General features: G+C 49.8%; 4 protein-coding genes and 1 non-coding gene across 5 annotated transcripts; 3 read left to right on the top strand and 2 right to left on the bottom strand.

Annotated features, from left to right (window-relative positions):
* Positions 1–501: 501 nt before the first annotated feature.
* On the bottom strand, positions 502–2,342 carry VTN00DRAFT_7595 (uncharacterized protein; the record flags this gene model as incomplete). Its single annotated transcript, XM_069434355.1, has 7 exons — positions 502–674; positions 745–925; positions 1,002–1,540; positions 1,601–1,707; positions 1,757–1,893; positions 1,951–2,157; positions 2,208–2,342. 7 exons carry the CDS (start codon positions 2,340–2,342, stop codon positions 502–504), a joined length of 1,479 nt encoding a protein of 492 aa, XP_069287645.1.
* Positions 2,343–4,410: 2,068 nt separating this feature from the next.
* On the top strand, positions 4,411–6,147 carry VTN00DRAFT_7594 (uncharacterized protein; the record flags this gene model as incomplete). Its single annotated transcript, XM_069434354.1, has 5 exons — positions 4,411–4,621; positions 4,677–4,998; positions 5,054–5,365; positions 5,428–5,989; positions 6,040–6,147. The coding sequence occupies 5 exons, from the start codon at positions 4,411–4,413 to the stop codon at positions 6,145–6,147; spliced, it is 1,515 nt and encodes a 504-aa protein (XP_069287644.1).
* Positions 6,148–8,405: 2,258 nt separating this feature from the next.
* VTN00DRAFT_7593 (uncharacterized protein) lies at positions 8,406–9,931 on the top strand (the record flags this gene model as incomplete). Its single annotated transcript, XM_069434353.1, has 7 exons — positions 8,406–8,456; positions 8,513–8,654; positions 8,718–8,737; positions 8,798–8,834; positions 8,893–8,972; positions 9,035–9,417; positions 9,493–9,931. The coding sequence occupies 7 exons, from the start codon at positions 8,406–8,408 to the stop codon at positions 9,929–9,931; spliced, it is 1,152 nt and encodes a 383-aa protein (XP_069287643.1).
* A 3,106-nt stretch (positions 9,932–13,037) lies between these two features.
* On the top strand, positions 13,038–14,243 carry VTN00DRAFT_7592 (uncharacterized protein; the record flags this gene model as incomplete). The annotated part of the gene is made up of 1 exon (XM_069434352.1): positions 13,038–14,243. One exon carries the CDS (start codon positions 13,038–13,040, stop codon positions 14,241–14,243), a length of 1,206 nt encoding a protein of 401 aa, XP_069287642.1.
* Positions 14,244–15,419: 1,176 nt separating this feature from the next.
* VTN00DRAFT_t125 lies at positions 15,420–15,491 on the bottom strand. Its single transcript has one exon. It is a non-coding gene; the product is annotated as a tRNA-Ala (tRNA).
* Between the last annotated feature and the right edge of the window lie 5,345 nt (positions 15,492–20,836).

The raw sequence follows: 20,836 nt of genomic DNA, 5'->3' as shown, positions 1-20,836 counted from the left end.
TAATAATAAAAGTCCTCCATTCAGTCAGGGTTCCCGAATATGATTACGTAATGCACGTCATAAACAAGAGCAGTAGGAACAATAGACACTATATCTGGAGTTGAATAAAATTAGTTGATATAATATATATACACCGAGACTTGGGCCAAGAACGCTCACGAGCCAAGGTGATCGATCTGAACTCTGATCCTCCGGTTACTATAGATCGATACCGTACCTAATACATATTCCCGGCCAGTGAGAAAGTAGACGGAAGAAGAAAACGAGAGAAATGTATAAGGCATGGAAGAGAAGGGAATAGATAGAACGGTCCGTTCCGTTCCGTCCGTTCGTTCGTTCGTTCGCACGTATCCTGCGCAGTCAAGTCAAGTCACTTCATTCTTTCAGCTTGCTTGACTTTGATCATATTATTATTATCATTCACCCTCTGGTCAGTTGTGTTGCGCATAGTTATATGTCTAGTATCGGAAGTCGATGTTTATATGTACTGTGTGAGACCACCTAGTTAACCGCAGGCGTCATTTCCTGCTTCTCGACGACGTTGACCTCGCTGGCGGTGGCACTACCGTTGCCGCTGCCGCTGCTGCTGGACTCGTCGATGGCCAGTTTCTCCGAGTAGAGCTCGTTCATGTGCTCGAGGCTCTTGCCCTTGGTTTCGAAGATGAAGAAGTAGACTATCAATCTCGTCAGATAAATTCTCAAGAACGGGAGACAGCATGTGCTGGAAGAAGGACAGAAACATACCGTAGGGGAAACCAATGACGTTGAACACAGCGAACCAGATCCACGTCTTCCATCCCACGTTCTGGATACCGATCGGGCCCGCGTACACGGTCAGGAAGGCCATCAGCCATTGCGAGGAGATGCTCAGTCCGACGCCGGTGTGGCGGTGGCGGAGGGGCATGGTCTCAGAGACGTAGATGTACTGTTTTCATTCCGATTGTCAGTATATATTTCCAGAAGTAGCAGAACGAGTCAAGGGTATCTCCGAGGAGGCTTACAGGAAGAGGAGCCCACGTGGGACTAAAGACCAGAATCCACCCGAACAGCATTGCCGCAGCGGCGGAGGATGTCTTCTTGTTGGGCAGAGCCAGCAGCACCGTAAACGCAATGATGAAGACCGACTGAGCGGCCGCGCCCCAGAGGAGCCACTTCCTGCGGCTCTCGCAGACGAACGAACCGAAGAAGACTCCAATAGCGAGCAACGTCGTCGCGGCGCCAGAGCAGATCGAGGCAGCCTCCCCGGGCAAGCCGATGTAGACTTGGAAGATAGTGGTCATGTAGTAAAAGATCATGTTGATGCCCATGAGGTAGGCGACTCCGATGAGGATGACACCGTCCCTGATACGCCGCGCGGCCTGCGTCTCGGACCGGTCGATGATGAAGTGCGACCACTTTAGCTTCTCGTTGTTCTCCTGGTTCAGTTCGGCCAGGATCTCCTTGCGGACCTTGTTGGCGGACTGTTCGTCGGGGTAGAGCTCTCTGAGGACGGCGTCGCCGTCTGCTTCTCTGCCGGCGAGGAAGTACCAGCGGGGGGAGTCTATCGATCCATACATATAAGAATGTAAACAACTTCAAAACAGAAGAATATCCAACTCACCAGCGTTGGGCCACAGGCAGATGATGCTCAGGAGGGACCAAATGATCTGGATCGCGACAGGTAGGCGCCAGACGACCTGGCCCTTGGCGAATGTGAATCCAAAATCGCTGGATATGTGAGTGAGCTTTGATCTGTGTAATAGAAAAAGGCACCTACACCCAGTACGCGACAGCCGTTCCCGTACAAGCGAATCCCATCAAAACTCCGACGAGTGAACCACGCAGCTTGGCTGCAGGAGTGATCTCAGCAATGTATGGAGGCGCAGAGGACACGACCATCCCGTTGCCAATTCCCTGGTATTCATGGTCAGCAGGTTGAAGTGGACTTCAAGGCAGGTGAAGGAAGCGCACAATAATGACACGACCAGCGATCAATTGGCCATACGAGTAACTAGAAACCGAGATGATCGTTCCAATGATCTGGATGAACGATCCCAGCATGATCCAGTGCCGGCGTCCCAGCTTGCTACTCCATGGAGTCGCGACGATGCAGCATCCCAGCCACGACGCGAGAAGGAACGAGGCGACAATCATCGCCAATATCGTAGTATTCGGGAACTATATTGTCAGTATGCTACTGCATCATGAATGATTATGATGATTATTACCTTCATAGCTCTCTGGAACGACATTGTCTCCAGCACGCCTCCCAGGACACCCGCGTCCCAGCCGTAGGAGACGAAGCCGAAACGCGCGCCCCAGAGGGCCAGCGTCGGCCTGATCTTTGCTGTTGCAACGGTCATGTTGCTCCCGTGAATGAAAACAGTGAACTATGCTGCAGATATCAAAGATAACAAGCAAAGACGCACCAGGCGATGTTGAATGGGAGTGCAATCAGCCAGGATATATTGGAGGACGGGGAAGATATCCGACGGAACAGAGGGACTGCACCCGGGCTGCTTCCCGGGAAAGGTCAATGTCTGCTCCCCTATCTGGAGACTACGCAAAGGGAGACAAAAACATGCTTGGAGATCGACCACAGGACTCGTGGCAGGACGCGGCACTGGGAATGGCTCTGCAGCTGGACTGGATACTGGAGCAGTCAGTCTGCACTAGATAGGAAACCACTAAACTAGCAAGTGGAATATATCGAAAAGTATATTTCCTTTCTCCAGGACCAATGGAGAGACAGGTACCTCCTTTCCTCCACCGGTCAGGGGAAAATTCTCTCAGCCACGAAGCATTTTGTACTCTTAGCTCTGTGAGAAGCACTGGATCCATCAAGGTCATGGTCAAACCAAACCAGCGGGTCAGCAGCACCAAAGGCTTCGCGCTAGTTCCACCATAATTTTCAGGATATTGGAAAGAACAATCTATCTCTCTGTGATTAGCGCTGTGAATACGAAGTGCCTGGAAGATCTGACACCGCTGCTGGCAACACGCGTGTCGTCCGGATTCACAGCATAAATACTTCATCGATAGCTCGTAACAACAGAACTGAAAGTAAGTCCCTTGTCTAGTTTCCTTGGAGAAAAAAACAAAACCCAAGACCCTCGCTGGGATCTGAATGTGCCGTCTCGCTTAAATGCTTAACAGGCGCCATCTGCGAACCAAGACACTGGGAATGACATGGGATGGGAAGTTTGGCATGCAGCAAAATAGCAGGGGCGTACTGGACACTCAGGTGAGCAAGCCACACACCTAGTGTAGATTAATTAGCTGCGTAAGAAAGGATCTAGGACTCTAGCCTCACATCAGACCATGCTCTAAACTCTGTGATTTTCGATCGTTCGATGTGGTTAGGCTATAAGATGGACGATATCAGGCACCAACTGCTTCTGGCAAACGATACTGGCCCACTCTGGCAGTGTAGCTATTTGAGGCTCATAAAGTTTTTTCGTGGCGCGTCCGCCGTGCAGACCAGGCTGGTGAAGCCTCAGGGAGAGAAGCCGAAGAAATATACGGCGATCCGGCGCACGTCAAGCTTCTGCGCGGGCCAATGGGAAGGCGTGCCGCTAACCTTGTTTAAGGTATCGGCCCGCCGCCCGCCCCGGCCCAGAACTAGCCTTTTATAGCTTAGCGCTGGTGGCCTGAAAAAAACGGCCATCCAGAACATCTCTTCAACATCCATGTCGCTCTGGCGGGGTTCTGTTCGACGGCGGTTGACCATCAGCATATCAACGCGGTTCGCGCCCTAAGATGATTGTCCGTCGTTCCGTGTCCACTTGCCGTCCGGACGGGCTCCGCCTGTCAACGACAAGTCCCCGCTCTCCTGTTACCAATCACCGTGCTGCGAGTGCTTTTCATGGCGACTAGGATGTGGTGGACTCGCCGTTGAACGCACGATCCCAGCTAGGAGCACTGCATGTACCGCAGCCCCGCCTTGTCGTCCCATGTCAGTGCTGGGCATCAGGCCGACCTTGCTCAACTGCGCTGGCTGGTCCATGGCGGCTAGTGGTCGACGAAGCTATCATGAAAACGGGCCCGGAAAAGCAAGGAAAATGCTCGTCCACAGCGGTAGGCCAGGTCATCGAGTCCCGTGGACGGCGTGAACTGGACTCTGGGACCGGTGGTTGTCGCACGCGTGCGCCCTCTGCAGCAGGATCATCTCCATCAGGTGGTGTGCCACGAGGGGCGAAAGGGGTCAAATTATTGTCTACTTGTTGGGACTTCTAGTCTCCTTATCTGCTTCTAACTCTATACTGCGGTGTGAAACTGGGTCCAAACTCTCTTTTCAATCGTCCAGATTCTCTGGCTGCTCTGTCTAAAGAAACCCCTTGTTACCTGTTGTGCACACATCTGTATCTTCATCTGCTGGAAAGAGGTTGGAAAAGTCTCTCTTTTTCTGTGACCATATTGGTCTCCGACAGCATGTTCGGATCCATGCCTGCTTCGCTCGTCCTTCTGGGCACTGCCCTTGTCGGGGCCGTCCTATTTCGTATTTTCTACAACCTCTTCTTTCATCCTTTGGCAAAGTTCCCTGGCCCTTGGTACTGTGCCATCTCCTCCCTTCCAATTTCTATCATCTCTGTTCTGCGTATCGAACCCCAGTGGCTTCAGTCCTTGGTCAAGAAATATGGAAGTGCGTGATCATTGAAAAAGATGGTGGAATTCTCTGGAGCTGATTATCTGTGCAGCCGACAAACCGATCCGTATCTCCTCTACGATGCTATTGTTCCCGAAACCGTCCACCCTTAAGGAAATTTACTGGGAGCCTGCGCTGAATCAGAAGGCGGGCCTGTATGGAACGGGCATCCTGGGCCCTCCTCATCTCTTCACGACCCTCGATGGTGACAACCACCGCGCCCTCAGGAAGGCTCTTGGTGGTCCCCAGTGGTCTATCGGATCGTTGAAGAACCACTGGGAGTCGCGGATCGATGACCAAGTGCAGCTGTTTATCGAGAAGATGACAGAGCGTGCTGAGAAGCGCGACGAGGTCGTTCTGTGCGACAAAGTAGCGTACGGCACCCAAACGAGTCCCTGTGCTTTGAGAATCAGACTGACGAATTTCCAGGGAATTCGCAGCGGACATCATGACGATGCTTTCCTTCAGCCAGCCTTGGGGGTTTGTCAAGAACAGCCGCGACGAGCGAGGCATCCTGAAAAGCTGGCGCCAGGGTCTGGATTTCTTTGGTTTTGCAGGGCGCTCGAAGTTCTGCCAAAACTACCTTATTCATCTCCCTGGTCTTAGTGCTGTTCTGCTACCGAAGACGACCGATGAAGGCGGGATGGGTTGGCTCATTAACCAGGCAATCAACCAGGTGGCGGACCGGGAGGTCCTGATCAAGGAAAAGGGTTTTCACGGGAAGCCGGATTTCATGCAGCAGTGAGTCCAATGCAGTGGTGCTAGAATTAGTCTGTCGAGGAGGTAAGCTGATGTTTCTATAGTTGTCTCGAGGCTCGTATGAACGGGGAGCCGCTCAGTCAGACTCAGAAAGTGGCTCATGTCACTCTGCTCATTCAAGCTGGCGCTGACACCACCGGAACCGGTCTGGGATCGACGTTGCGCTTCCTGGTGCTGCACGAGGAGAAGCGTAAGAGGGCTCAGGCAGAGATCGAGGCCGCAGACCGCGCTGGCAAGCTGTCTACCCCCGTACAATACGAAGAGGTCCGCGAGCACCTTCCGTACTTCGTAGCCTGCATCAAAGAATCCCTGAGACTGAACCCGCCCGCCACAAACCTGTTTGCCCGTGTGACACCCAAGGATGGTTTCCGTCTCGATGGACACTATATCCCTCCCGGCGTGGATATCACCAGCAACGCCTATGTCGTCCAGCGGGACCCAGAACTCTATGCTCCTGACCCCGACGCGTTCAGGCCCGAGAGATGGCTCGAGGACAAGGACTTGGCCAACACGATGGAGGCGTCGAGCTTTGTCTTCGGAATGGGTCCGAGAGTCTGCCTGGGCAAGGACATCGCCATCATGGAGCTGTACAAGCTGCTGCCAGAGGTAAGCTTGGAGATAGTTAGCGGCAGATTACGGAGCTAACATGTTTTTAGATCATCCGCCGCTTCGACATCAAGCTGATCGAGGAAGGACGCTTCGTGGTCGCCGGGGGTGTCGGGTACAACAGAGGCTTTAAGGCTAAGCTTACCCGCCGGGCGTAGAAGACAACGAAGCAAAGGCAAAGCAACGAGTTTGCAGCTTCAGCAGCAGTTCTTTTCTTCTTTCATTCCTTTCGGGCATCTTTCGGCCGTTTCCGTGCGCATAATAGATTGGGAAATTGGGGACATACTTCTATCCTGTATCTATACTCGTTTCGCACATAGCCTACTCCTTTTTAACTTTTTCACCCTCCTTGGCCATTTTTCCCGCAAGAAAAGTTCAAAGGATAAATGACTTCTGCCCAGCCTCTGGCTTACTTTTCGGGAAGTGCGCCGACGGCAGTGGGTCCCGAGCCTGTACAGTTGAAATTAGCTTCAGACCAAGATTTTCGCGGAATCACGGCCACGAAAATCACGAAAATCCCGTAGGGCCTTTTTTAGACTTCACCCTGACACGTTCTAGATTGCTGGATCCCAAGCCGTGCGAGCCGAGCCGTCATCAACCTAACAGCTGACCCAAACTTTGCTCTCTGCTCTAACTTCTACTTCACCTACTTTACAGACGGAGGCCATCTGGTGACCTCAGACCATGATGCTCTTTGATGGTCTAACCACACAGCCCAACACAGACCGTCAATAGCACTTACACATGGGCCTCAGACGAGTCCGGCACGTACGCTCGGGCGCAGTGATCTTTGACTCCCTAATGATTGATCGGATCATGCCAGCATCAACTCCGGAGTAATCACGGAGTGCAGAGGATAAGTATTCCCCCTCTAATCCATCTTGGCGGTCGTGCTGGCTGCGCAGCCCGCCAAAACTTACCTGCTTTTAAGCTTTTAGCCTCCTGATCCAGGTCTAAAACGGATCCTAACGACTTAGATCAGCGACGGCGCGCGCTTGTCAACTGCAGAAATGGACACTTAATTTGACTTCTGCGTTAAAAGCTCTTCCCTGGCAGCGGGACGTGTGTGACTAGCAGCTTTTTTCCCTAGGGCCGGGCGCAATAATGTCCATGACGCCAGCTGAGCTGCCGCGGCGCCAGGGCCAGGGGCGGGTGCAGAACTACTGAGGCAAGAATAGTCTGCCTGTGTCCAGTGGAAGGACTGCTGTGGAGCAAGCCGTGGCCGTTAGAGTCTTAGGAGTCTCATAAAGATGGAAGTGTCGTGGCTGACCAGCCCTGTTTCGAGTTAGCCAAGCTAGGTAAGTGTCCTCGAGACGGCCAGTTAGAGTCGTTCGACGTCGTGGTTAGATGATACTTATTCCAAATTTAAAAGAAATACACAACGGGAATTAATTAAGAGACTTGTTGGACATGTTTGCGGTTGCTGGATTCCCGTTTTACTTCGCTGTCTCAAGCATGAAACGAGAAAGCAGGATCGATACTACCTAGTTGGACATGGAGAATTCTTCGTTCCGTCTTCAAGGACATCATCACGTTATATCTCGTGATGACACGCTCATCTCCTTATTTCTCTGTCTACTTGTAGTCATTTCCTTGCCGCAGCACGGGAAACGCAGTAAACAGGATACTGCGTATCCATGTCGACGAACTCTTGGTGGAGCTTGAACTAACCCGATTCCCAGGATCCTGACGACGGCGTACCTGCATTCTTCTCTCGGGGCCGCTGGCTGTCTCAGTTTGACTTGGCCATGTCCCACCTCGAGCCATCTGACAGCCCGGGCTCAGGCTACCGCTGTGGCAGTGATCCAGGAGGACGGTCTACCTGTCGCATGAGCCCTGTACGGACTATGGAGTAGCTCTGTGCAGTAGTAGAGAGCAGTTACAAGCCTTGCGAAAGCTTACGCAGTATCCAATCCGGGATGGCGCCGTCGCCGTTATTTTTGATGCTCGCACGCCACCAGTGGCACAGATGCTATCAAGCCGTTCTTTTGATGCGAAAGGCTAAACCTGCTGTATAAGCCTGGACGCTCTCGACCCTGATCATTGAGGCCTTCAACGTTCTTCAACGTCTAAACCGGTGTCCAGGGGTGTGACTGTGCTCTTTTGACATGCATGATACCAAGCCTCGGAGGTTGCAGATCATCGACTAAAGATCGGTAGACGGGATTCATGGCGACGAGCAGTTACTATATGCCCCCTTGTGGCGTGTCCTTTGACTTCGTATAATGTACAGTGCTATACAAAAGGTCACAAGGCTGCTGGACACCACCGGTTTACGTCTTGAACGCCGTCAAGATTGTTCCCCTCCTTTTTTTTCTCTTTTTCAGTCCCCTTCTTTTCTGGAAGCCAGAGGACTTGGCCGATTTGCTGAATCTATCGATATTCCTTCCTTATCGTCTACTTGATACTTCCAGCAATGCCGTACCAGTCCGGTCATCCTCCGCCGAACGCACATGAGTCTCAAGCGGTTCGTTCCAGTTGATTCTATCAATTCCGCTGTACGACTTGGCTGACAGGATACAGGGGGCAGAGCGGGGTCTCACGATTGCCTGTCTCTGTTTGGTGGGAGTGGCTCTGATCCTGCGCATGACAGGACGCTACGCCCTGAGACTGAAGGGTGGCCTGGAGAGATCCGATAAACGTCATTACTTTGGGCTGGACGATGGTAATATCTTTCCCTGTGATGAATATCATGCAGACTAGGATGTCGACTAATCTGTTTTTGCAGTCTTCAACATCTTCGCCGTGGTAACGCTCCTAGCACGGTCTTGGGATTGAGATATCAGGGACTAATCGTCCGTTTTCCAGTTGACCTTTATCGGTCTTGCAGTTGCAGAACTGATCGGTAAGTATTTACAATCTTGTTGATTTTCGAATGCAGCTGATAATGTCTATCTGCGTAGCCATCGAGCGCGGGATGGGAACACACGTTGAGGCCGTGCTGTATTATAGGGGGCCGGAAGGACTCAATTCCTACAATCTCGTATGAGTCTCTATATCCATACCCTGTTTCAGCCCGCAAGGCTTCAGGATTGACGCGTCTAGGCTATCTACGTCTGCGCCATCTTCTACAACCTCGTCCTCGGGATGGTCAAGCTGTCAGTCCTCTGTCTCTACTTCCGCATCCTCCGCGGCGTCCAGTCCCCGGTGCTCTGGAAGCTCAACTGGGTCGTATTTGCGATCGTGACCATGAATACGACAGCGAACGTCCTCGTAGCCGTGTTCCAGTGCCACCCGATCGAGGCGGCCTTCAACTTGTCAATCAAGGGATCATGTATCAACGCGAGTGCTTTCTACCTGGGTAACGCGATCACCGGCATCATCACTGACACCATGGTCTACGGGCTGTCGATTCCTATCGTCAAGCCTCTGCAGATGGACCCAAAGCGAAAGATGGTCACCTTCCTGACTCTGCTTGTTGGTGCTTTGTAAGTTTGCCGTCTTTTTCAATTTCGTCCAAATGCTCTTTTATCCAAATTACATACATACTGACTGACAACCAGCGCTGTCGTCACCTCCTGCGTCCGCCTCGGCTTCCTCCCCGCGCTCCTCACCAACCCCGACACGACGTGGGCGATGGGCGTCCCCATGGACTGGTCCATGGTCGAGCCCACCGTCGGCATCATCGTCAGCTCCATCCCCGCCATCACCGGCATCCGGCACATGTTCCGCAAACCGGGCGAGTACAGCACAACCAACCCCAGTCTCAAGTCCGGCGGCCACATAAAACTGCGTGACATCCACGGGAACGATGCCAACCTGCACCGGGCGTCGATCAGCGCGGGAGTAGGCTGGAAGCAACAGACCGGGAACCGGGAGAGGGATACTATCTTGCAGAATGACGACGATAGCGAGGAGCAGCTCGTGTACGGGGACGGGAAGGGCGGTCGTGTTATTGCGCAGACGACCGAGTTCGAGGTCTCGTATGAAAATAACAAATAGACTGGAGCGGTGCCTGCCTGCCTGTCTATCTACCTACCTAGGTAGATTACCAGTGAACATGCATCGACACAACTGCGCGACGGACACGGACTGTACTTGGATTCGTATCCACTGAGAAAAAATATATAATAATACAAATAATAGATGAAGCGGGAGCCTGTTGAATAGGGAGTGCGGTACGGTATGAATATTGACAGCGGGACGGGCTCAGAGTTTAGCATCGCTTGACAGCATTCCCATCGTGAGTGGAGTTGAGTCCTGGAAATTGATCGACGACACGGACCGTGGACAGAGCTTCCCGCGTTTCATTCTTTCGTTTCGTGGATCGAAATACGGAAAAACGAAACGAATGGTTTTATATGAGTGGAGGATCGATCTTCTTCCGGGCCTTTCTTTTCCTTTGTATGTACGTATCTAATTTTCTCATCTCTAAAAGAAAAGAAAGAAAAAAGACATCATTTTACGGGCAGAGAGGATCAGTTAAGTATTTAGTTGCTTTACTTACGGACTCTACTGCGCTGACTGACTTACTTCTCTATCGAATCTTACCTTTCCTTTGTATATAATATATGATATACATATATAACTGTACTTAGTACCTACCTACCTACCAATTATTTAACAAGAATTAATTTTTTGACATTAAATTCATACCTGGTGTTTCAAAGATGATGAATAGAAATAGGGATACTGTACCAACCTACTTCGATGGGCTACTAAACGAATATTTAATACCAAGCAAGCAAAAATGTTGAACAACAAGACCACGTTTCACTCTCTCTCGTACAGCACGGAAGACAAGTTTCCTCCCTTTTCCCAGTTGATGCGATGCAGAATCAAATCATAAATCTCGTTTCCTCTGTCTATGATTCGTGTGTAAAAGTGTGCAGGTGGTTCGGAGTCTGGCAGCGCTAAGGAAACGTTCGATAATCCCTCAGCAATGATACCTGCCGTGTCGACTGAGAATAAACGATCTAGAAGTATCAGCATCTCCTCGGAGCGACAAGGACTTGAAATACTTGATGTTTAATCCCAAAACCGCATCGCACAGATCTGATAGATCATGTTCTCCAAGTCGACGCTTGAGAAGCCCCTCGCAATACCAGATGCTTGACTCCACTGGCGATTGCTCTTTTCGCCAACTCGTCCGAGGTAAATTGAGGATATTCGTCAACGTAGTCTGCAACTAGACTCCGTTGCCCTTCTTGAAAGACACGGGAGTCGGCATTGGGGTCAATATGGAAAGATTGAATTAGAGAACATAACGTATTAACCCTGGACCCCTGTCCCTTTTCTTTCTGGTTCTTGGTGAAATCGGAGGCAAGCGATCTGACAGCCAATACTCTAAGAAGTTTATCCTCACAGCTGACTTCTGGATCTCCTTCAACGCGTGCTATGGCTGCAGCCGTCGGTCTTGCCCAATACTTCGCTTCCGGGAAATAATATCATTGACGCTTGAATTTTCTGATAGACAAAGGGAAGCAGTTCACTTAAGCAGACGGTTGACTTGGTTGGACACCAGAGACCTAGGAACCTGGCTTCGTCGCTGGGGATTTTGGGCTGTCGTAGGGCTATCCGCAGGCTGGGCGATGGACGTGATAGATTCGATAGAAGCATTGTTTTCAGACGAATCACTGAGAAGTGATGCAGGAGTGCTCACTTCAAGTCCAATGTGACTGAACCTGCTAAACACCCATATCTCCTTGAGAGTGCAGCGGGGGCAAAACAGAATACGCCAATCCCAGAGACCGGGCCTGATCCTCTCTCGAGTGCGGAATCTGTCAACCAATCAAATTGATGACCTAAGTTCATAGGTACTTAATGGCGAACACATTTGAACATATCCTCCTGCACAGCATGCTCTCCTCAAAATCATCAACACGTCCCTTTCCTGTACTTCGATTCCAATTTTGAAACTACCAATACCGTGGTAAACAATCACACTTTCGACACTATTCCGAGTTCTTTTATTCAGAGTGGCTTCGGTATCGGCGATAATGAGGTCATTCTACAAGCTAGGCAGACGCTGTTCAACATTCGCCTTTCTCGGAAACCTCCTGCTTGTTTTGATCAATTAAATACAATTGAAGGATATTTTCTCAATGAGCTGAAAAGTGCGACTTTGACCAATCCGACGAAATACTGGAACGGCTCGGACAGGTTTTCGCGTTATACTGTCAACCTTATTTCCACAAGTACACTTGTTCTTCCGGGCCCTCAGCAAACAGTCCCAAGTCATATGCATATCTCCCAACAATCTACTTGCAGTTGGTGACGGAGCACAATTCACCAAAGATTGTCCCACGGCACCACGAGCAGCCTCTTTCCGAGTTCCCTGATCCATCGCTACGTGTGATTGATGGCCTTCGAGATTTCGCGCTATCAGATGTTGAGGTAGCAAAAGAAATTATTCAACGCCGCGTGTTTAAGGTCTCTGTTGCTGGGAGAGAATACTGTTGCAAGATGGGCGACCGTGACTCTACGTCTTTTTGGCGTGAGATGCAGCTTCTGGAAAAATTGTCTTCCTTGAAGGATCCCAGGAAGCCGCTTCGAGTACCAAGGCTTGAGGGAACCGTTGGACTGAAAGAAGGCGTTCCAGAAACGTTATTGAAATTTATCGCTCACAAAAGCCGCCTATCTGAGATTAACGTAGGCGGAGTTACCTACAACCTACGTTGAACAAATTCGAACGACAGTCCAGATACTACATAACAATAACATCTCATGGGAGAAGTGAAAGCAGAGAATGTCCTAATTGACCCACAAGATCACGCTTGGCTCGTGGACTTTGGTGGAGGTTGGACGATATATTCTTATTCACCGTCCTGTGTTATAGCTTCTGTGGTCGATGAATTAAGAGTCTGAAGATATTCCTGAGATATGAAATTGAGATGCCAAACCAGGAAGAGCGGGAGCACTCAGATGAAACCTCGAGAGCAGACAGGCTAGCATCGATCATTGCATCGGAATGCTTCTTCCGATGAAATGCGGGGTATATCAAGGATAGTCCATAACAGTTCTAAAATGCGCAGTTTATCAGATACAATTTTCTACAGAAGTACTCAGATTGTAACTAGTATTCTATCGTTAAATTCAACTCGCAGATATGCCACCTCCCTTCCGCGCAGAGCAAGTCGGCTCTCTCCTTCGGCCTCCCGAGCTCCTCTCCGCCCGCGGCACCCCCGACTCGAATTCAACATACGCGCAGACAATTCCAGACGAGGTGCAGCGGAAGACACGAGAAGCAATCGCTGCTGCCGTGGAGAAGCAACTATCCCTGAGCATCCGACCGATCACGTCGGGCGAATACGAACGCTTCATCTTCTACTCCGGATTTTTCGAGAAAGTCCAGGGCTTCGAAGTGATCCCCGAGCTCCCAATCCCCGATGGATTCCGCAGAGACTTTCCTACAACGACCGCTCTGCGGCGCCAGGGCGTTAAGACGCGTACAGGCGTAGTGGCCGCTGGAAAAATCCAATACGTGCAGAGTCCATACCTGGAGGACTGGGAGTACCTCAAGAGCCTGCTCCCGGCTGAGAAATGGCACGGATGCAAACTGACCATGCCCTCCCCGACGTGGCAGCACATGCAATTAGCCAAGGGAACAGCGTACTCTGCCGTCGTATACTCCTCCGACAGGGAATACTTCACCGACCTGGCGGTCGCGTATGCCGCCGAGTTTCGCGCCCTGTACGCCGCCGGCCTGCGATCCATCCAGATCGACGATCCGGCAATGACATACTTCATGACGCCCGAGTTCCGGTCTGGCTGCGCTGCAGAGGGCGTCGACCCGGACGAACTGCTGGATCTGTACATCTGGGCGCATAATCTGTGTCTCGCGGGACGGCCGCCCGATCTACACGTCGGCATCCACCTGTGTAGAGGGAACATGGCCGGGTCGACGCACGTGGTGAGCGGCTCTTACGAGCCCATCGCCAAGCGAATCTTTACCGGACTGGACTATGACACTTTCTACCTCGAGTATGACACCGAGCGGTCCGGAGACTTTGAGCCGTTGCGACATCTACCCGTGGGGAAGAACGTGGTGCTGGGTGTGGTTTCGACCAAGACGCCTGAGCTGGAAAGGATCGAGGACTTGGTTGCAAAGGTGAACGCTGCAGCGGATGTGATTGCCAAGGGTCAAGGCCGGAGTCGAGAGGAGGTGATCCAGACTTCGCTGGCGGTCAGTCCGCAGTGTGGGTTTGCTAGTATGAGTGTTGGAGGCGGACAGGGCATGACGACCGAGCGGATGTGGGAGAAGCTTGCCCTTGTGAGGGATTTGGCGCGGAGAGTTTGGGAAGATGCAATTTAAGTCGAGATATTGTCAATTGGATTGTACATAAATTTTTAGATGTTGGTTGGAGAGGAAAGTCAGACAGACCTTACGTATCTACAACAGTATAAGCAACATCCAAAATGCAATCACCCAGACACAGGAATTTTTGGATTAGATTCAAACCACTAAAAGATGATGCAGCTAACATGCTCCTGAAAAGACATCACTGCCCTAGGAGTATATTTCAAAGCCTATGTAGTCCAGCAGAGCTTCCTCCATAAAAGTCACTTCAGGCAGCGGGTGAGGTTCCAATTTTCTATTGATATGAGAATATAACTGATACTAGTGGAGTCAACTTGGCCTGAGTTACCAAATAGAATATCTGTGCTATACGCAAGCGTCATCCCTCGCTGTCTTGGGGGCGCGCCCTCAAGTTCAAAAGCATTCGCACCTCATGCTCCATTCATCTCGCACCCTTGCCTCACTAGAACAGTTTAAACTGGTTGTATATCCTAGTTTTCTGTACAGTACCATGGTGCGGATAGTTCAGGTTCAATGTCTGTAACGGCGGGCCTAAGACTTCTTAGGCGGAGGCTCGTTGGGTTTATCTTGAGGACAGAAAGCAAGAGAAAGAGATAGATGAATAGGCCGTTATTAGCAATGTTGCTATCAAGATTGCTATTTGAGTTGACCACGGGGTCCTAATCCCCATGGTTAAGGAGCATTTTTATATACATTTTTAATCAAAATAGCCCTTCTGATTAGGAGACTGAATCAAAGACCCCTCATTGATTCATATGGCCTGAATTGAAGGAGGAGGTCTGATTGTATCCTAATTGGTTTGTCAGCCTGTAGTTTCTCTGAGAGCTTCCCCCTCTCATAGCCTCACTTCTGCAAGCGTTGTAACTATGTCCTCTTTTCAATATTAACATTGTCACGGAGTGGCTCCTAGGGAGCATTCTAGGAGCCAAACCGCTGCGCTACCGGCAAAAGACTAGGATACGAAGCCAACGGCTTCGTATTGCTCTCGCTTATATAGCTTCTTGCCACGCCGTCACAAACATCATGGTTAAATGTATCAATCTGGAATTCATCTCGGATGGTTATCCATCCACACCTTTGACCGCAAAAAAATAAAATAAAATAAAATAGACCATTATACCCTACACACAAAAAGAGGAAGAATTGTCCAAAGCGAGGGAAAAAGAAAGCTGGACTCGCGGGGAATCGAACCCCGAACCACCCCCATGCTAAGGGGGTATTATACCACTAAACCACAAGCCCGCTGCTTAGTAAGCTTTTGCGACAGAAAATTTTCTCCCTAGTCGGGGAAGAGGGATCGGGGATTTGGGGGTATGAGGACTGCTAAATGTTTTTGTGGGTGCTTTATCGGGGGTTTCTCGGTTCTTATAGTGTATGGAATGGGAGTTGGCAAGGCCAAGGCTGTAGTTAGGGTTAATGTCATGGTAATTTTATGTCCTTATTCTACTGCATGTACTGGTAACACATTGATTGATATACATATACTGGGTATTAAGACCATCCAGTAGATTTGCAGTGAAATGTATACTAAAGTGCTTTCCCCGGATTGAACAACACTACTGTTATTTTCCTCAAGGATTATCTGCTGTCTGTACAACCATCCCGGAATGTGTTTCACAGTCCCCATAACAACCCCCGGGCTATGTAACGCGTAGCACAGAACAGTTCATGCAGTTGTACAAGCATTGCAAGATCTCCCCGGTTATTCTATCCTTGAGAGAGGTATATATGTATTCGAACTTTTCTTTCTGCGGGGAAAGTTTCTATCTGTGATACAAAAAGAACTAAGTCGGCGAATCCTGGATAGAAACGTAGCTAGAATAACACCCGAAGAGACCAAGGGTTGATATTAAGGGATTGTCAAACAATAACTAGAGAAATGATTTGAGATCCTTCAGATATTCAAGGCCGTTCTTGTCTCTCTTAAATCATCATTTTTAAAGAATATATGGCGTTACAGTAGTTGCAAAGCTAGCCGTACATATTAATATTAACCTATCTCTGAGCGTAAACATGCGGTTAACCGTTGAAAATGAATTTCTCGCCATGTGTCCCAGAATAATGCTTCTCAGGGTACTATCTTAGAGAGAGAGTCCAACTTGCCTGGTACTGCATTCTCGATTCAAACCGCCATGCTCACATTTTCATTTTACCTGAGGCACCACCTCGTTATCTAGAACCAGGATCCTCCAGTATGGAGAAATATCCTTCACGCGCTCTGCCCGCACAATTCAGTATATCTGTCCGCAAGACAGAGTAGATACGTCAGACAGACGACTATCGTCAAGACTGTGCTGTGCTACCTGCGCTACCTCGGTCCGCATCCATGTCCGTCACCTCGACCATGTATGTACGCACGGTAAATGTAACGTTAAAGCACATGGCCATATTCTAAACATATACGTCGGATTAAAGATGGGGAATTGCATCATACGTTACACCGACCGACGCTGCAGAATCGCGGCAGTTAGTTGGCTAGTCGGTACTTCTGCACAGTACAATTGACATGTGGAGCATGAAGATGTCGAGAGCGATGCAAGGGTACTTGGTGACACGTTCCCGTGGATGGATAACCGCGGCACGTTTCCTTCAAGGCTCGAGCAAGAGTTTGAACATGTTTATGCGGATAGCCTCGCCTCTCTGACCTCGCCGGAAAGACACATGTCGCAAAGTTGCGGATCAAAGCGTGGTCGAGTGACTTGTTAATGGACTCTGTGGCCACGTACCCTGTCTCGCAGGTAGCTCTGTACTGTTTTTGCACTTTTACATATCCGAATTGAGTTTACAGATGTTGTATACCCAGGTAAGTAGATAGGTAGTGGTCACCAAGAATCTGTAGACTTCCTATTGGCTATGTGTGCAGGTATGCATAAATGGCGTGGGGGCGGAAATCATTCAGACGTCCGGGGTGATAAAGTTGCAGGAGCATTCCCAAATTTGAGGCACCTCGGCTAGAAGTGCGGCTCTTTACTGTACCGTAGATCGGTCGTGTCTTGTCCCCAATCTATTGAAGTTATTTTTTGACCCTGCAGCGGCTAGACGCGGACATTTAGGCTAAATCGTTAGACGGGATCGGAGATCTCAGGTAGCAACGTGTGTATCTTCTAACAGCTTGGAGCTGGTTTGTATTATGATATATCACAAAAGTATCATTCCTATTAACCTCTCGGCCCGCGAAGTCTATATCGAACCATAGAAAGGAAATCTGGGAAAGCATGTAGGTCAAGAAGATGGCGTAAACCCGGGGGAAAAAGCCTGTTTCCATAATTAACCAAAAATGTAAATCCCGATACACTGACAACTCATTCGGAAACAATTTGCAGAACCAATCGGCAGAGGAGATAACCTATCCAAAGCTTCTTCAAAAAAGGGAAGCTGGCTACAAAAAAAAATTGAACAGCTGCAGACGGATAATAACGCTAACGTCATCGACTTGTCAGGACGGATATCAAGAGAAGAGAAAATCACCCAGCTCCAAAAGTCCTGCAAGGAGGGCCCCAGCTGCAAGTTTGTAACTCACCAAGAACTTGTCAATGGTAGTAGGCACACGGCACGAGCTGGAGGATTGGCCAACTTACATCAAACCCTGAGCTGCACAGCTTACGACGAGCTATTGTAGAGGTAGATCAGCTGGCATAGCTCTTCTTGACCATGAGTATCCCCATGTGTTCAGCTGGGCTCTTCCTTTCAGACGTTCTTACCTGTCAATTCTAGCTGGAAAAAGATTCTCCTTGATCTATGTCAAGGCAGGTAGCTATCCAGGTAGAAGTGGATAGCGGCGTGCTCCGATCACTGAATACCGGGTCTTTACAAAACCGAGCTATGCCCGTGAATCCGGCTGACTCTATCCCTGTCAGATTTTCCACTCATCGTGATATACTCAGGTCAAGCGCGTAAGAGCCTCAACTAATTACGCAATTTCCATCCGAGCATTGGTAAGTAGGGAGAAAAGTACTAACCTAGATCTTTAGCACTTGTGTTTCTTCAGCTATTCTCTACCTGTCTTGCCCTGAGCATTGATTGGTAGTTTCTCCTCGGATCATAGCAGCTAGATAGCTAGGTTGTGACTCGGATCCTAGATCTCAGCTGTTCACAAGCGAGAAAGTCTGTGTCTGTCAGCTGGACTCTTTCCTTTACACCTCTCGGATGTTTTACCTAACTTCTAGTCCGGATAGAAAAGTGACGTATGCACCAAGCTCCCAAGATCAGCTCTTCACGACGGTGAATATTCTGACAAACTCAGCTGGAAGTATCATCTGCCTCTTCCGATATTCCGCATCAATCTAGATGTGATGTGATGAAATGGAAATGTTCCGCTTTAGATCAAGCTAGAAAGAAAACCAGCGAGGAGACTTAACTTAGATCCCATGTCTCAGCAGCAATTCACACGAAAACAAGCAAGAAAGGTTGCATCTCGTCAGTCAGTCAGCCAGCCAGCCAGCGAGACTACTCCACCCGTCATGTAATCTCGCGAGCCTCGTGGACAAGGACAAGGTTTCTCGTTCAATCAGGTAGGTAGATAGAGAGGAAGGGAACTTAGATTTCCAGATCTCAGCTCTCTACAAAGAATTCAGTGTTCCGGTCCCTTCAGCTGGACACCATTTTCGCCTCTTAGGACTTTGTTTTGTTTCGTGTTATTACCTGTCACTTCCAAGGATGATAGAATACCCTTGTTTAGATCATAGCACGTAGATAGTGTTTAAGTAAAAAAAAGGGAATTGGGAGCTTACATCTATCTAGTCAGTCAGTCAGCTGCCCTCTCTACCTGACCTGGCATGACCTGAATAATCTCAAGTGGAGGAAAGTTTCCCCCTCGATCGGATCAGGGATCAGGTAGGTATAGATGTATAGTACAGATCACCAGACACCAGACACCAGACACCAGAGCTCAGCTACAGTCACATCCACAAGGAAAAATAAGAAACTAGCCTACGTCTCTTCTCCGCTCTTCTCTTCTCTTCAGTCGTTCTACTCTCAGAAACCTTAGACCAGACCTTGTATGCTAGCATAGCATATTCCCACTCAGATCAGAGCGGAGAGAGAAGCTAGGTCCAAGATTAAGTTCCGTGGATACTCAGACGAAAGCAAGGTCCCACTCTACACCCAAAAATGAGACCATGAGACCATGAGTCGAGACCAGATCGCACTAACTTTCCCATCCCTTCGCCTCCCCGAGCGTGACCGTGGCCGCAACCTTAATCAAATCGGTCAATGGTGTCATCATCCCTAGCCACCTAGGTTAGTCCAGTCAGCCGGGCTGGCTGATCTGGGTCCTGGTCCTGATCCTCATCCTGGCTGTGCTGGACTTTGGTCTGGCGGAGTAAGGCGCTTAGGTAGGTACCTGAACCGCGCACATACCATCCTTAGGGCTATGCTACCTAGGTAGCTATTAGTATTAGATTAGATTCCTCGCTTCTGCACGTCAGTCCCGATTTGGATAATGAATGCGTACCTTGCCTGTCCCCGCCTAGAAACTCAGATTAGGTTACTTACGTTGCATCCCCATCTCCATTCTATCCCGTCATCCACTTGGCTAGGGCAGACCCGCGTGCTGCTTGCTGTACGATAAGTATATCGATCGAACTGACGTCACTAGTCAAGTCTAAATACTATGAAACTTAGGTAGGGATCCTCGGACGGACGGATCACAGGATACCTCCTTCTAGACAGTCAGTTGGACCACACCCTACGAAGGGATAACAATCCTAGAACTTAATCGAATAGATGATATCCATCTGATCTCTCATTCCTTGGATCAGATCAGGTCGGGTCCGGTCCGGGGGATCCAGGATCCGCCTTCCGAACCAAACAATTCGATGAGCCACTATCAGGATTGTATCCATGGATCACATACATGCCATCCCTTGGTAGCAGGACAACCTTGATGAGACAGGAGACCAGACCTATACGGCACAGCCACAGCCACAGAGGCAGACAAGAACAGGGGATGTGGCGCAGACGTGGCTGAGACAGCCAGATCGGGAAGGGCATGTCGATCGATCGGGCGCTATGGCCGATAGATCGATCATCGAGGGGGATCAGGGGGCGCTTGCGAACCGGATATCTTCCGCGAGGCCACGACACGACGAAGGAGGGGGAGATCGAGATCGAGATCTCTCTGCGCAGCCGTTGAAATCAATAGTTTGCTGCCCGACTGGCCGGACGGGACGGGATGGGATGGGCTATTGGAAAATCCAATCTCAGCTGGTTTGGCTTGTGGGGAACAAGGGTTTGTGCAGGACGCAAGCTGCGGTGCAAGGACGTTGTGATATGTAAGCGAAAATATGACTGCTCACATCATGACAGATGCAGTGACGTTTGTTTGAACCTCGCGATCAAGACTGGACATTTACAAACCCACAGGGTGGATCAAGCCACACATACAGAAAAGACGCCGTACATACACACTAGCCCTGCTAGGCTCCATATATTCGAAACTCGTCAGAAAGTCATAACCCATCCCGGAACACCTATTGGACAGAACACCTGAAAAACCAAAAAAACCCAAGAACCCAAACCGACCACTGAACTCCCAGAGATCCCAAATCCGTCCAGATGGATCGATCGCCCCGATCAGATCTCATCGT

This window comes from Thermoascus crustaceus (genome assembly GCF_041956765.1).
Source record: "Thermoascus crustaceus strain CBS 181.67 unplaced genomic scaffold VTN00scaffold_4, whole genome shotgun sequence".
Classification (NCBI taxonomy): Eukaryota; Fungi; Ascomycota; class Eurotiomycetes; order Eurotiales; family Thermoascaceae; genus Thermoascus; species Thermoascus crustaceus.
This window is presented reverse-complemented; position numbering and strand designations above follow the sequence as displayed.